The sequence below is a fragment of the Chelon labrosus genome, assembly GCF_963514085.1.
Source record: "Chelon labrosus genome assembly, chromosome: 12".
In the NCBI taxonomy this organism is placed as follows: domain Eukaryota; kingdom Metazoa; phylum Chordata; class Actinopteri; order Mugiliformes; family Mugilidae; genus Chelon; species Chelon labrosus.
Genome location: NC_140345.1, coordinates 10,731,991 through 10,748,579, shown reverse-complemented (window position 1 = coordinate 10,748,579; position 16,589 = coordinate 10,731,991). Strand labels below are relative to the sequence as shown.

Genomic DNA, 16,589 nt, shown 5'->3' with positions numbered 1-16,589 from the left:
AGATCATATTAACTGAGCATGTGTTAACTAAGATTTTAATTATTCTTTTTTTTTTTTGTTTTTTTAAAGCCATGCACGAGTTACTTCAGGCTCCTCCACCAAAACCTGTCCTTTGATTTCATAGTCCAGGGCTCTCCAGTTGAACACATTGCCTGGGGTGAAGTTGTTGCCATCCACATAGTTTTGGATCTCCGCGGCAGAGAGGACATAGTCCCACATGTGGACTTTAGAAATCATGCCTACGAATGATTGACTGGCATCAAAACCCCCACCATAGCTGTCCTGTTCTTGTCCCAGGATGGTGCTATATGGTCCGCCGATGGGCTGCCCGGTGTGGATGAATCTCTTGATGGTAGGGTTACCGTCCAGCCACAGCTGAGCTATCCCAGTTTCAGAGCGCCAGGTGGCACACATAGAGTGCCAGGTGTTTGGAGGAAATGACAGCGACAGGAAGTCCGTACCCCCGTCCCGAACATGGATCCTGATGACATCATCTGAATTAGTTTTGAAGACCACAAAGTCATTGAAGTGCGTGGAAGTCGACAAAGAGAAGAGTGCATAGTTCCTGGAGAGATCTGTGAGGAATCTAAACAGAAGTGACACCTGTGAGAAAACCACGGCAAACGATTATTCTGATATTGTTATGATTACATCACTCCTTACCTGAGACAGAGAGTTACAGAGCTCATCTGGTTACTAGGTGTGAGGAGTTTCACATAATTTTTGGTGGTCTCCATGGGGAAGACAAATACTTTGCCAGACAAATCTGCAGGAGTGGAAACGGAAACCAACAGAGAGTGCAGGGGGAAAAGATGCTATAGAAGGTATTCCATGCAAATGCTGCAGTTTAAGCTCAGTGAACATAAGTGTTGACTGAACAAGGTTAACATACCTTGGGGCGTTCCGCAGCATGTTGCAAACATCACCATCAAAAGTAAGAATTTTTCCATCTGAGAGTTCAAAAAGGTTACACTTTGTGTAATTTTTCTTATATAATCCTATTTATTTTCATTCATTTACTTTTGTCAGGTTCCAGACACCAGATGTGACTCTTTTTACACAGGGAAACAAATTTTAACATCTGGTTTTCATTGAACGATGACAAAATATTAAATTGCTTAATGTCATGACACAAATGATCAAATCTGAAAGATGAAAGTATCAGTTACAAAACAAATGTTAAAAACAGTAAGGTTTAAGCTGGATTTTACCTTGTAGGTGGCTGTGAAACCTTTGTGGTTGTATCCCACTTTGGGGGCTCTTGACCTGCTTTTATTTGAGAGACAAACATTGCTGGGTTGCTTTCATCATGGAGGACTTAATACTCTTGCTCAACAACAATGAATACATGTGTACTGGTAGTTAATATTTCATAGTGGAAATCAATATTTGTTATAAAGTTCTTCCCAGTTCTGTTGCAGAAGTTCCCAAAAGTGTCTGGCACTTGTAGGGTGCTTCACTTCTTCTGTCCAGTTCATCCCAAACCAGCTTGATGGGTTTTAGGTCTGGAGACTGTACTTGTCACTCCATGTTTTCAAGCCTACCATCTTGATCTTTTTTACCTAAGGTAGGTCTGGCATAGCTTGGACTTAGGTTATTGGTCATTATCTTGCTGTATAATGAACCCCTGACCAAAAATCAAAAATCCTGCGTGATGAACCAAAGATTACAAATTTTGATTCATCAGTCCATAACACCTTCTCAGTCTTCACTAGTCCACTGGTGGTGTTTCATAGCCCAGGAAAGTCTCTTTGTCTGTTGACCTGTGACCCGTTATTACACAAGCTGTTGACTCTCAGAAACTTTTCCTCCAATTTTGTTGTGGCTTTGGGTCTGCCAGACCTTACTCCAGTTTCTAAATTGAACTTGAACGCTGTATTCAATAAAAAAATGAAAATATAACCGGGGTGTTGTAAAACTTCCGACTGCTAGTGTAGTGTTGTGTAGTGTAGTGCTCTGAGAAGTAACTAAACAGGTTAAAATATAAGCCAAGTAGCAAATGGGCTTTTTACAAACAAAACTCCATTACCCACAAACCATCACGGTGACGCAGTAAACGACAGCTATCAAGATGGTGCTTGAAAGTACCATGGTCTGGTAAGGAATTTGAAATGTGTTTAAAGTTTCAATTTACAAATGCTAACCTTGTACAAATCAATGTGTCCAATTATAAACAAAACGCGCGTCTTTTCACATTGTTTGTCTAAATCAGTAGGTCGCGCTTTCTTGTTTTGTTTTGCATTTTATGTGCTCGAGCTATTCCCTGAGTCACTCCATTACCTAGCTTTTAGCATAACTGGTTAGCTAACCCATAGCCGGATAATAAACATTTAAAAATTATACGTTTGCTTACGCTTATTGGTTTTATTTAAAACATTTTGTTTTACCACTAAATGTTTATTTATGTCAACTATAAAGTCCACGGTGCGCCTGACGATGAATGAGAACAGCTGTTGTCTAACGTGTTAGCATTAGCTTGCTAACAATACCTGCTGTCATTGTCAAAACATGTAACTGTAAACATCTCAGACAGGAGCTTTCATATGTTGGCTTTGGACCAGGCTAATACTTTATTTGGTTAGCACGGAAATAGAAGCTGTCTTTCAGTTTTTGTTACATTCAGAGAAAACATGAAAACCCCCTCTGCTAAACAATATTGGTTTCCATCCCACTACGCAATTTCGTTCAGGTCTTTATTTGCATTATTCTTTGCCACTTCATTAGGTACACTAGTGAAAACGAATGCATCGTAATATAACAGTCCTGGACTAGAGCCTTACAAAGGTTATAGTATTCAGAATTTGTTTAAAATCACTGCGAAAGCTGTTGACTAAACTGTTTACATTGTAGAGGCTGTGCATTGTAGTACTATTTGACTGTATCGTGTTATACCTACACATGTTTCTGTTATTTTGAATACATTTTAGTCAGTGGGTTAGGCTAAATAAGAAAACACATTTGTGTTTAATTCAACACAGTTTAACTGCACCATAAACTCCTTCCTCCAAAATGATCATATAGTTGAATTACCACCTTTCTTACACTCTACATAAACAACATAAACTGAACGTTATAACACTAATGAAGTTAAGATCAAGTGCTTGGCTGTTATATTAGACTATAAGTGAATGCAGGTTGATACTTTTTCATTCATAATTTTGTCGATAAATTCTGACTGAGGTTTGAGTGGATACCATCGCAGACCCCAAAGAACAGGGGAAAGAAGCTGCAGAACGTCACTGTAACATGTAGCTTATAGTTTGTAAACTTTATTGTAATCACAACTTTACTTGTTCTTTGACATTTTTCCACAACTACCGCGTTTGCTCTGTGGTGCTGTGTAACTCACTAAATTGACAGTGTTTAGATGTTAAGAGTAATGCAGGCTTTTTCTTGACAAGGATGTTTATTTCCCGTAATGACATCCATTGATCTGACCTGCTTTTATCTGGGAGATAAATGTTGTTTGATCTGTTTTCACCATCGAGGACTTAGACCTCTTTCTCAAGAGTAGAAAGGGTGGGTGGCCAAAACTGCCATATAAATGGTATATTAAGTTAATTATTTTTCATTAAGTAGTACCATAAGTACCATGGTCTGGTAAGGAATTTGAAATGTGTTTAAAGTTTCAATTTACAAATGCTAACCATGTACAAATCAATGTGTCCACTTATAAACAAAACGCGCGTCTTTTCACATTGTTTGTCTAAATCAGTAGGTCGCGCTTTCTTGTTTTGTTTTGCATTTTATGTGCTCGAGCTATTCCCTGAGTCACTCCATTACCTAGCTTTTTTTCATAACTGGTTAGCTAACCCCTAGCCGGATAATAAACATTTAAAAATTATACGTTTGCTTACGCTTATTGGTTTTATTTAAAACATTTTTTTTTTTACCACTAAATGTTTATTTATGTCAACTATAAAGTCCACGGTGCGCCTGACGATGAATGAGAACAGCTGTTGTCTAACGTGTTAGCATTAGCTTGCTAACAATACCTGCTGTCATTGTCAAAACATGTAACTGTAAACATCTCAGACAGGAGCTTTCATATGTTGACTTTGGACCAGGCTAATACTTTATTTGGTTAGCACAGAAATAGAAGCTGTCTTTCAGTTTTTGTTACATTCAGAGAAAACATGAAACCCCTCTCTGCTAAACAATATTGGTTTCCACCCCACTACGTGAGTTCGTTCAGGTATTTTTTTGCATTATTCTTTGCCACTTCATTAGGTACACTAGCGAAAACGAATGCATCGTAATATAACAGTCCTGAACTAGAGCCTTACAAAGGTTATAGTATTCAGAATTTGTTTAAAATCACTGCGAAAGCTGTTGACTAAACTGTTTACATTGTAGAGGCTGTGCATTGCAGTACTATTTGACTGTATCGTGTTATACCTACACATGTTTCTGTTATTTTGAATACATTTTAGTCAGTGGGTTAGGCTAAATAAGAAAACACATTTGTGTTTAACTCAACACAGTTTAACTGCACCATAAACTCCTTCCTCCAAAATGATCATATAGTTGAATTACCACCTTTCTTACAGTGTACATAAACAACATAAACTGAGCGTTATAACACTAATGAAGTTAAGATCAAGTGCTTGGCTGTTATATTAGACTATAAGTGAATGCAGGTTGATACTTTTTCATTCATAATTTTGTCGATAAATTCTGACTGAGGTTTGAGTGGATACCATCGCAGACCCCAAAGAACAGGGGAAAGAAGCTGCAGAACGTCACTGTAACATGTAGCTTATAGTTTGTAAACTTTATTGTAATCACAACTTTACTTGTTCTTTGACATTTTTCCACAACTGCCGCGTTTGCTCTGTGGTGCTGTGTAACTCACTAAATTGACAGTGTTTAGATGTTAAGAGTAATGCAGGCTTTTTCTTGACAAGGATGTTTATTTCCCGTAATGACATCCATTGATCTGACCTGCTTTTATCTGGGAGATAAATGTTGTTTGATCTGTTTTCACCATCGAGGACTTAGAACTCTTTCTTAAGAGTAGAAAGGGTGGGTGGCCAAAACTGCCATATAAATGCTGTATTACCATTAAAAAAAAAAAAAGTACCATTAAAAAAAATAACTTTCCTGTTTATTATTATATATTAGTTTGTAATAATTTATTTTTACTGTGTTATTTTTACCGTGCATTTATTTATTTATATTTACTTTGGTTGCCAGACATCATAGTGCATAGATCAAATATACACGCACGTCGAATATAACATTTTCTACACTTTTGAGGAGCTGAAATTTTTGCTTGATTAATTAATTAATAGTCATCAAAACTGTATTTGACCTATATCAATAACCAGTATTTTTCTTATCTGTGTAATTTACATACAGTGCCTGCTGAAATCATTCTTAATTATTTAAGACATAAGACATTTTTATTAATCCCACGTATGGGAAGTTTCCTTGTCACAGTAGCACGGAATTTGGCAAAATATATATACAAAACACAATGACGACTTCAGCAGGGGAGTTACCAAAAAACACAATACAAAATAGAAAAATATATACAAAAAATAACAATACTCTGAAAAATATCTAGAGAAAAAATAGAAATATAAAGACATTCTGTATATACAGTGTGGTGGTGGAATAAATTGTACGAATAAATAATTGCTAAAACTTAAAAAAAAAAAAAAAAAACTATAAGATGGTAAGGTAGTGGTTCGTGCAAAAAGGCAGTGCAAAAAATTAGATTTGTTTGTGCAAAATGACAGTTATTATTGACTCAGGCTGGTGTTGAACAGCCTGATGGCAGTTGGAATGAAGGACCTGCGGTAGCGTTCCTTCTTCCAGCGTGGATGTAGCAGTCTGCTGCTGAAGGAGCTGCTTAGGTCTCCTACAGTCTGATGCAGTGGGTGAGAGGGGTTATCCATGATTGATGTCAGCTTGGCTAACATCCTCCTCTCACCCACCTCCTCGATGGAGTCCAAAGAGCAGTCCAGGACAGAGCCGGCCCGTCTGACCAGCTTGTTGAGTCGCTTCCTGTTAACTTACTGTTTACGTTTCTCTTCATTCATCTTAGTGTGGACAACAGTGAGTACATGCGAAATGGAGACTTTCTGCCCACCAGGCTGCAGGCTCAGCAGGATGCAGTTAATATTGTTTGTCACTCCAAGACCCGCACCAACCCTGAAAACAACGTGGGCCTCATTACCATGGCAAAGTAAGAACCAGTGTGCTTCAGTTAGTGTACATTTAAAATATGGTAATATAATAACACGAGTGTTATGTCCTGTGCAGCAACTGTGAGGTGCTGACAACACTGACTCCAGATACGGGCAGGATACTGTCCAAGCTGCATGCTGTGCAGCCTCGTGGAAACATTAGCTTCTGCACTGGCATCAGGGTAGCACATGTGAGTCTGTGATTTTCAAAAAACATGGAGTGTTCTACACTCCAGCCCCACCAATAGAGGGGCTGTACAGTATGACAGTATCCTTTAAATGGTGCTTTTTTTTAAAGATCAAGTCATGTGGTGTTTTTTGATTTTCTTTATTTGCTGTATTCATCTCTGTAGTTGGCGCTGAAGCACAGACAGGGCAAAAACCATAAGATGCGCATTATTGCATTTGTTGGCAGCCCTGTGGAGGACAATGAAAAAGAAGTAAGCTGCCCTTCGATATAAATCATTGTTGTTTTATGTGATTTGTGGTGGTATATTACTCAATGAATACTTAATTTGACAATGGCAAACAGGATCATCATGATGATCAGGAACGAGATCTAAATATTTTCTTGGAAGATGCCAATCTGACACAGACACTGGTCTAAACAGCAAACATGATCCTATAAACACTTACACACAACATGGCCTGCAGCATGAACTGATTTAGTGAAAAAGATTTCATCCAACTTCCTTAGTAATAATTTTCCATTTATCAGACTCCTGAAAAAACAATGCTTCTGTCAGTTAAAGTATTTCTCTCTTCCTGTAGCTGGTCAAAATGGCAAAACGTCTGAAGAAAGAAAAGGTCAATGTGGATGTCATTAACTTTGGAGAGGAGGTATTTTTCTCTGATGTGCTGTTGTTCATATTTTGCCCTTTCTGTGTTGTGCTCTGGACAACGTGATCACCACAAGTCTTTCTGTCTTTTGCAGGAGATGAACACAGAGAAGCTGACCTCCTTCATCAACACACTTAATGGCAAAGAGGGAGCAGGCTCCCACCTGGTGACGGTGCCTCCAGGTCCCAGCCTGGCTGATGCTCTACTGTCCTCCCCTATTTTGGCTGGAGAAGGTGGTGCAGTGTTGGGCCTGGGTGCCAGTGACTTTGAGTTTGGAGTGGATCCTAGTGCAGACCCAGAGCTGGCCTTGGTAAGAGACGGAAAGGGAAAATACTGCAATACTATGTTTTTCTATTCATAGTTTGTGGAGTTTATTGTAATCCCAACTTTTCTTGTCTCTTGACTATACATCGGTATTGTAGTACCACAAGTACTCAAAAGAGTTAACCTCAACTTTTTTTTTTCGTTGTCTTGTTCTCTCTGGTTTAGGCTCTCCGTGTGTCCATGGAAGAGCAGAGGCAGCGACAAGAGGATGAAGCTCGCAGAGCCGCTGTTGCATCAGCTGCTGAGGCTGGCATTGCCTCCCCTGCTGCAGATGGTGAGAAAATTTCCACCAACTCGAGTTGCTATCATAGATGCTAATTTCTGCCTATTTTCCTCCAGGAAGATGGACGAACGTCAGTGTATTCACACCACTTATTTTCCTTTCTGCTTCAGAATCTGAGGATGCCCTGTTGAAGATGTCTGTTCCACATACAGAGTCAGCCACACCTGCCCTACCAGATTTTAGTCGCATGACAGAGGATGAACAGATCGCCTACGCTCTGCAGATGTCCATGCAGGGACCAGGAGCAGGTTGAAACAGTTTTGCTGTTATGAATTTCCTTGAGAATTTATATCCGACACTCTTTTGCATTCTTTATTTGGTTTTCATCACAACCATCACTATCTTTGCATGAACTTATCATCCATACAATTAGTTTTGTGGGCAAAATAAGAATCTGTATTCTTATGACATGCCTGCATATTTGGAAAATAATAACCTGGGGAGGCTGGCATTGGTCTCAGTGATTTCTTTGTATTATACGATTTGCTGTCCCGCATGGAGAGTTTACAGCCTATAAAACATTTCCACTATTATTCCACTACTAACACTATTTTGTTAATCTGCAGTTTATATTTACTCTGTGAGTGGTTTAAAGGATGCATGTGTTCTTGCAGCAGCACTCCACTAAGGAGTTACAAGCTCAGATTAAAAAGGACCACATTTACTCGACCTTTCAATCCCATTTTTGTTCTCCACAAACAACAATTCTTTCTGTTATGCAGAGTTTGGTGCTGAGGACATGGACACGGGTGCCGACATCGACTCCAGTGAAACCAAGGTCAATGCAAGCAATTACGTTATTAAATCAAATTTTTTAATTAGACTGGAAAATGCTAACGCTTTTGTTATCTGTGTCTAGGATGAAGAGGACTATGATGTTATGCAAGATCCAGAGTTCCTTCAGAGCGTTTTAGAAAATCTTCCAGGGGTTGACCCCAACAATGAGGCCATCCGTAACGCCATGGGCTCGCTGGCTTCCCAGACTGGCTCCAAACCTGACTCCAAGAAAGATGAGGAGAAAAAGAAATGAGGATCCAGAGAGAAGAGTTTAATGTACAACATGATAAATAAATAAAAAGTGAGAATTGCGCTGCATGTGTCATTCACAGTAACCGCGTTACTCTCCTCACTACAGGAAATATTTGTTCACCCTTTGTTTATGTCATGTGTCAACTGTAAACAATTTTTGCCTTTTCTGTTTTGGGGCCTATTCTCATTATAACCTTTTTTGTGTCAAGCACGTGTGCTTAATTTTGAATCTTTTGTAATAACATGGACAGATTTCCTCAATAAATTTACAGAATACAAGGTGGACGGTTTATTTGTTGCTTAATACACGACAGTTGATTACACATGTAAGTGTAAATGAATGTTGCATTGACATTTAAACAGCTTTGCTTCTACTACATATTCATTACCCACTTAAGAGTTACTGAGTTTTAAAATTATCTTTGTTTTGAAAAATTTCGGAAGAAAGATACAAACGGCCAAAACCCTTTGTATATGGAAAGAATGTGAAGTCATATATGTGTATACCGAAGCAAGTAAATAGGATTTCAGTTTTGTTTGTGCTTTATACTAAAATATTTATAATTATTTAGTGTATATTGTATATACAGTGAATTAATTCATATTTTTAGGTAATATCTGAAATAAGCGTTTTATGTGAACGGAATTAGGAAACTAACTAATATCTTGTAAATATATTCACGCGCCAAAATTAACAGTTAAACTATTATGTAAAACAGTATATTCGGACTTTGCATTAAAGAATATGTGGCATTACAACATTCGAGGGTGCTGGAAAGTCACTGTCGCGTCATGATGACGTTTAACTTATGCGACGTGAGAAAAGTCAGGAACCAACTTCGCCAACTGGCAGGTAACAACATTTTCGTCAAGCATGAGATAATGTTAGCTTCAGTTTGAGCAAACATAACACGCATTGAATATGACGCATTACAACACCATTAGTCGAGTGTTGCACTGACCTAATGATTAGTGCTGTGGAAAGTCAAGCTGGTTGACGTTAGCAAGGCCAGCTAGCAGGTATTAGCTAAAGTAGCTAGCTGTTAGCAGAAGCCCCCACTTGTTGCACCATGACAGTTTGAAGTGCTAGAAATAAACTTAGTCAGGCAGTGCATGTTTCTTTAAACGTGTTTGTTGTTTATCAGTACAGTCTCAGTAACACTTACATGCTCGGTGAATAAAGAACAGGCCGCGTTTTGCTTGCACCAAGCAAATCCGTGTCCCAGTTCTAGATGTTAGTCAACCATAAAGTTATGTAAATGTGTCACCGTGGTGTGATTAAAGGATTTTTGTGTCGGTTGTTCTGACTCATCTGGTTCCCTACAGGTTTTGCACCTTGCGCTGGCAATGGGGGACATGAAGACCCCGGACTTTGATGATTTGTTGGCAGCATTTGACATTCCTGACATTGATGCCAAAGAGGCCATTCAGTCCAGTCCAGACGAGGAACGGGATGAGGTGGGGACTGATGCAGAGGGGAGAGAGGGTGGCTCCCCTCCATGCTTTCCAGGCCCCCCTGCCCCTCAAAGTGACCCCCCTGTGGTCAGTGTTATTGTTAAGAACACGGTGCGGTCCGAGTCTTTTGAAGAGGAAGAGAAGTCTGTTGGGGACAAAATAGATAATCCTTCAAGCAGTGCCTTAGCCTCTGAACTTCAGGTCAAGATGGATGGCCTCAGCTCAGAGCTAGGTCCTAAACTGTGTGCTGATGCTGCCATAGAGGCCCAGATTACCAATGGCTTTAAGGGATCTGTCCCCAGCGATCAGGGACGGTCCAACACAGAGTCATGGCCCCAGCCCCCACCCCTGAGGTCCTCACTGATTGAGGGTGAAGACGGTAAAGAATCTAGACCTGCATCGGCGCAGAATACGCATGACACCATAAACAGGTTAAGGCCCCTCCTCTACCCCCAGGCTCCTGTCACGGCTGGTCCCACATTCTCGCCTCCTCATTCCCCTCCCTCCATCAGCCCTCAGCTTTCTCCTCGCTCCCCTCAGAAGGATGACGCTCTTGATAGTAATCCATTATCTTCCCCATTATCACAAAATGGAAACATGAAAACAGGAATCAAGCATGTTTTGCACACAGATGAAGATGACTCCGAACCAGATTTAGGAAGTCCCCTGGTGATCCAGGAGAGTCCAGAATCTATAATGTCCTCTCCTCCCAAATTTAAACACAGAGCGAAATTACAGTCTGAACTTCTTGGGTCTCCTGAATCAAAGTCTTGCCGCGTCTCTCATCCTCCTCTTGTCTCTTTTTCTTTGGCACAACCTCCACCCCAACTTGAGGAGGGTGAGTACGTTAGCACCCCCCCCAGCTCTCCCCCCTCAGCCCCTCAGCCGCAGAGCCCCCAGGACTCCCTCCCCTCTGTCAGCAAAAGTTCTGCACTGGTCCAGGAGGAGAAATACCCAGAGCATGTGATTGATGAGAGAGACTCGCCGGAGAGCCCACCGCCGAGTGAGACAGGCCTCGTAGTCCCCAACAGGAGCAGCAGTCCCGATCCAGGCTCAACACCAGGTCCAGCTTTGAGCAACAAGGAGTTCCGTCGTCAAGAGGAGCACATGGAAAGTGAGCAGAGTCCAGAGGACAAGCCAGGTGACACTGAAGAGACGAGTGAAAAGGTGACTGAAGATGGGGAAAATCTAAATGAGGGGAACTATGATGCTGGCGCCGATGATACCATATCTGATGGTGTTTTAGAGACCGTTTCATCTCCATTGCGACCTCTCAAAGTGAAAATTAAAACGCCTTCAGGCAGCATAACAAGGACTGTGACTGGTGTTGCACCTAAACGAAATGGAAGAGCCACCACCAAGGCCGTGGATGGTTCAAAACCTTCTCCGGAACGACATAACACAAGATCAAAAAGGGGGGTTTTACAACAATCTCAGTTGTCGGCGGTAGCGATGCTTCAGGATGCGTGCGCTGCAACAATAGAAAACGCCAGTACAGGTAAAGAAAAATCCACAGTGGAATTTAAACCTAAAGTTTGCCCTACAGCAGTGAGCATCACAAAAACTGCAGCACTTCCCTCCGTCTCTGCCTCCTCCTCCTCCTCCTCCTCCTCCTCCTCCAAAGTGAGCCCAGGCGCGATGAACCTGCGCGGCCTGGGCCAAAAAACCCTAAACAGTGGTGTGACACTGCCTACTCCTTTACCTCTGCTTCCTCCTCAAACCAGCAGCAGACCCGCATCTATAGTCAACAGCACTGGGGCGATTATATCGAAGAGTCAGACCAACCTGGTAGAAGCCTTCAACAAAATTCTCAATAACAAGAACCTGCTTCCTAGTTATAAACCGGACCTGAGCTCCCCTCTTCCGCCAGAGTGGGGCATTCCTCTTCCTGCACAGGTAAGCGGTCACTGGTGAAACCATGAATCGATTAATTTTATCAGCAGCAAAACATTTGTGGCTGTTTAATATTATTATAAATCATTTTTAAGCAATAATATCAAACTGTGTCTGTTTTCATCTTCTGAAGTGTGCTAAAATATTATAGTTAACTCAATACAACCCAATAATCCGTCATATCCATAACAGATTATTGGGTTGATTTTGTTCAAGGAAATACATAAGAAGAGAAACTCATATTTCAACCATATTCTAAGGTCTTAGTTGGTGTTGTTAACGATGATTGTATGGTTGTCACACTGTGTTGTATAACGCCCATCTCCACATCTGAGGCAAGTGTTTAATCCCCTGCAGGGTTACCGCTGTCTGGAGTGTGGTGATGCCTTTGCTCTTGAGCAGAGTTTGGTACATCACTACGATCGGCGCTCGCTGAGGATCGAGGTGACCTGTAACCACTGTTCCAAACGGCTGGCCTTCTTCAACAAGTGCAGCCTGCTTTTACATGCCAGAGAGCACAAGGAGAAAGGACTGATCATGCAGTGTTCACACCTGGTCATGAAACCTGTACCAGTGGAGCTGATGATCAGCCAGCAGGAACCAGCAGCGCCTGGTGAGTGAACCCTGATGTCATTTTTTATTTTTTTTTTTCTTGCTTAGATGTGTTGATTCCTAGATGTGCTTTCTCTATATTCCCCGTCTTCTGCCCCCTCAACACCATCATCATCCCCTTTAGGCCAGGCTCCCCTAAAGCCAGCGTCCCACGCACAAACGGCACCTAACAAGAAAGCAGAAGCAGCGCACGCGAGTTACAAATGTCCAGAGTGTCAGGCTCAGTTCAGCAGCAAAGAAGACTTGGCAGAGCATTTCCAAGAAATCAAACCGGCACACAGCACTGTGAGTATTGTTTGTGTTTCTGAGCAAAAAGACATTTTATTTTTTTCCTTATGATCTTCTAAATGAACTTCTCCTTTATTCTTCCATTTATCTAGCCATGCACAGAGTGCTCTCCTCCCATGCTCCTGCCCAACGGCTGCAGCACAGCAGCTCATCAGCGCATCCACCAAGGCCTCTCGCCACATGTCTGCCCAGAGTGTGGCTTCACCGGCAAGCAGACACTATTTCAAACACATCTGAATGAGACCTGTTTGCACTTTTCCCGCCGCATCGGGTACAGGTGCGACTTTTCCTCATGCTCAGATGAATCGAGGCGTACCGTTTTGTGTCACTAATCGTATGACTTTTCCTCCCCCAGATGTTCCAGCTGCCTGGTGGTGTTTGGAGGGTTGAACTCGGTGAAGTCTCACATCCAGCAGGCTCATTGTGATATGTTCCACAAGTGCCCCAGCTGCCCCATGGCTTTCAAATCTGCCCCCAGCATACAGAACCACATAACCGCACAACATCCAACACTCAGTGAAAGACAGACTATGTACGTGCATCTTCATTTTCAACTCCGTATCTGCCTTTCATTTAATTGACCCAGTTTTCCTTCTTTTGCAGGTTGATCTATAAGTGTGTCATGTGTGACACAGTTTTTACACAGAAGCCCCTGCTGTACGTCCACTTTGACACCCATTTAACAAATCAGAAGGTGCATGTGTTTAAATGCCCTCAGTGCACCAAGCTGTTTTCTCAAAGGAGTTCCCTACTGGACCATTTCAAGGTAAATATATGATTGTGTACTGCCCAGAAAAAAAAAAAAAAAAGCCCAGTAACATCATCTCATTTATTTTTCTCTGTGTTCACTGTTCCTTAGACCCACAAGGCTCCCACATTAAAGGGAGAGTTGCCTTTGCCTCCAACCTCTTCTTCTCGCCCACGCCCGTCTGTTAAATTAGATAGCTCAGATGGAGAAGAATCAATGAATGAAGAGAAACAACAGAAAATCAAGATAGAAAGGATAAAGACCCCCTCAGGGTGGAAGTGTTCGTCCTGCCACACACGCTACACGGATCGGGAAGAATACATCACTCATATGAGCGAACAGCACGGCAAGGTCTGCAAGTCCGCCATCACTTTACTGCCTAAGATTTAATTATTTTGATTTTGCATGCAGCAGCAGCAGCAGCAGCAGCAGCAAATACACAGACGTAACCATAAATATGTTTTTGTGTTGTGTAGATTCTGAAGAAGTTCCCTTGTAACAAATGTGAGAGCTCCTTCACCACCACCTCCAGTATGAGGCGACACATGAGAGATAAACACAAAGGCACGAATCGCGGCTTTCGCTGCCAGTGAGTATCCCCCACAGTTATCCTCAATATGTCAATGGTACTTTGTCCAAATGCTGTAGCTATCATCATTTGTGAACTCTTCAATAATTATCCGGTAAAACTTTAAAGGTGTGAGTAGGATGCATTAAATTTAGTGTTGGGAAAATATGACGTCTTCTACAACAGTCTCTGTATCACTTAATCATAAGATTTGTGATTATAAGTGATGTGTGCGTGTTTAGGTTTTGTGCTGAGGGAAAGAAAACCTTCGGCAGCAGAGCGATGTTGGAGAGGCATGTTCAGCTGAGACACAGCATGGACACTATGAGCCAGGACACACCGATGGTAAGCCACTGACTCTGCATCTCTTACAAGAAGTGAGGCAGGAAGAGATTTTTGCTAAAGTTCTTATATCTTCTTGTCGAAGGGAGGTGGAAATGAGGCTGACAGCTCATCAGAACAGGACGCTAGTTCGGGCCCTCGCCGGAAACGGAGAGGAGCCGTGAAGATGGAACAGGACCAAGAGTTCACAGACGGGATTAGTCCAGTGAAGAAGTTACGCACTGCAGCCTCTGCACCCTACCCATTTCCTGAGTCAGGGTTTCGCTGCGCCCCCTGTGGCTTCACCACAGAGGACCAGGCAACATTCCTGGAGCACATCGGCCAGCACAAGCGAGGAGAGGCTGGCAGCCTGCAGTGTCTAACATGTGGCGCCTGCTTTACATCCACCTCCTCTCTTTCACGCCATCGCTTCATCACCCATAAAGTGAAAGATGTATGCCCCGACAACCAACAAGCCCCCGGCGTGCAGGCGGCTCCTTCCGGTAACCGCGATGATAAGAGTTCTCTGAACGGTTCGGCACCAGCATCACCCTCCAGTCACTCGTTCACGGGTCAGCTGAAAGAAGAGGAGGGCACGCTCGCCTGTAAGGTGTGTGGTAAACACTTTGAGAAAGCGTCAGATCTGAACACACATTTCAGGACTCATGGTATGGCTTTTATCAATGCAAGGAACGCAGGAAAAACTACCTAAGATGGCAGATACAAGAAAAAAAAAACTAGGTGAGTCCATAGGTGATTTAAAGAAGTGCCTGTTTATTGTTGAATTCTCATGAAAGTTATGCACCTATGCACTGATTTAACCAAAGATGGCTGATCTAGAGTCTGTGAAAACAGTCAAATGTGATTCTCACTGTTCAACATGAGCCTTGACCTTCTGAAACTCAGGACCTAACGCTTTGTTCAGTAATGATACTGATGAGACTAAGGCTTCTTCCTGTTCAGACCGGTTCACTGCTGTGGACACATTCACATAATCATGTATCTAATCCCGCTGTGATCGCGACGGCTGTTTTTCAGTGAAAGTCGATAAACAACGATGAAACGTGTCTGTTTAGATTTCAATATATTCATCCTACTGAGAAGATTGTTCTTTGTTTGTTTGTTCTTTTTTTTTTTTAAGCTTTTTTTTAGAGAATCATTGCCGTGGTTTAGAATATGTTGATTCACTTATTATTAAGTATATGTTTAACTTAAGGCCAGCCATTTTCCAAAGCATTCAGCGATGTTTTAGATTAATTCCTAAACTACAATCACTGGCTTTTAGAGTGTGTATGAGAATAAATTTACATATCCTGAGTATTACATTTAACTTCCTTTTTAGGTTTTTTTTTTTACAATGTTTCCTTACTCCAGTGTAGGGACACTAACACAAAAAGGATATTTCATATTAAAAATCTACGGAACTACGGAAATTTTACATTAGCTTCAGTTTACTCTGGAATATATTTTTACACAGATCACGTACATTAGAACCATGCTGGGTACCTCTGCTGTGGTATGACACCTGAAAAGACATCTGAAATAAATGTGAAAGTACTTCCTCTTATTGATAATCTAACTGAGAGTCCCTGCACATGTACAGACCTGCTTTAGTGTAGTTTAACAATTACCATCTGGAAAACAGGAATTCAATCTGACAACTCAAAGCTTTGGAAAACGGTCAGCAGCAATCTGACACGTAGACACACTATATATACTGGGGTGAAACTTTCAAACTGTTGAAGTGAATTTTAAAATGGAATGTATTGTATTTACGCCAGATTAACCGATTTATTCCCTCTGAGCGAGCAAGAGATGGAAGTAAAATGTGTTGCGTTTTTTATTGGTATGCGAGTGTACACTAGCAAAGACTAATCAGTTCAGATATAACAGCCCTGCTTTAAATCTTAGCTTCATGAAGGTTATAATGTTCAGTTAACAGCGTCAGAAAGGTGATAATTCAACTGTGTGATCACTTTGGAAGATGTAGTTTGAAGTACTGTTAAACTGGATTGAGTTAAAAGAACAAATCGT

General features: G+C 41.5%; 3 protein-coding genes across 4 annotated transcripts; 2 read left to right on the top strand and 1 right to left on the bottom strand.

Moving 5' to 3' along the window:
- Positions 1–29: 29 nt before the first annotated feature.
- On the bottom strand, positions 30–1,738 carry LOC311497619 (C-reactive protein-like). The gene is made up of 3 exons (XM_084557941.1): positions 893–1,738; positions 664–766; positions 30–586 (listed from the first exon to the last, which is right to left on the bottom strand). The coding sequence occupies exons 1-3, from the start codon at positions 948–950 to the stop codon at positions 64–66; spliced, it is 684 nt and encodes a 227-aa protein (XP_084414067.1). The 5' UTR covers positions 951–1,738; the 3' UTR covers positions 30–63.
- A 186-nt stretch (positions 1,739–1,924) lies between these two features.
- LOC311497212 (26S proteasome non-ATPase regulatory subunit 4-like) lies at positions 1,925–8,953 on the top strand. The gene is made up of 10 exons (XM_084557409.1): positions 1,925–2,097; positions 6,053–6,193; positions 6,271–6,385; positions 6,548–6,634; positions 6,966–7,034; positions 7,129–7,344; positions 7,524–7,632; positions 7,752–7,889; positions 8,364–8,419; positions 8,501–8,953. Exons 1-10 carry the CDS (start codon positions 2,072–2,074, stop codon positions 8,669–8,671), a joined length of 1,128 nt encoding a protein of 375 aa, XP_084413535.1. The 5' UTR covers positions 1,925–2,071; the 3' UTR covers positions 8,672–8,953.
- Positions 8,954–9,495: 542 nt separating this feature from the next.
- znf687a (zinc finger protein 687a) lies at positions 9,496–16,517 on the top strand. 2 transcript variants are annotated; one of them, XM_084557611.1, is made up of 11 exons: positions 9,496–9,523; positions 9,997–12,021; positions 12,376–12,631; positions 12,755–12,915; positions 13,011–13,189; positions 13,274–13,450; positions 13,522–13,684; positions 13,778–14,017; positions 14,143–14,255; positions 14,477–14,579; positions 14,662–16,517. In XM_084557611.1, the coding sequence occupies exons 2-11, from the start codon at positions 10,018–10,020 to the stop codon at positions 15,265–15,267; spliced, it is 4,002 nt and encodes a 1,333-aa protein (XP_084413737.1). In that variant the 5' UTR covers positions 9,496–9,523; positions 9,997–10,017; the 3' UTR covers positions 15,268–16,517. The 2 variants fall into 2 exon arrangements, with proteins under 2 accessions (XP_084413737.1, XP_084413736.1); XM_084557610.1 differs by having other exon boundaries at positions 13,011–13,195.
- Positions 16,518–16,589: the final 72 nt, after the last annotated feature.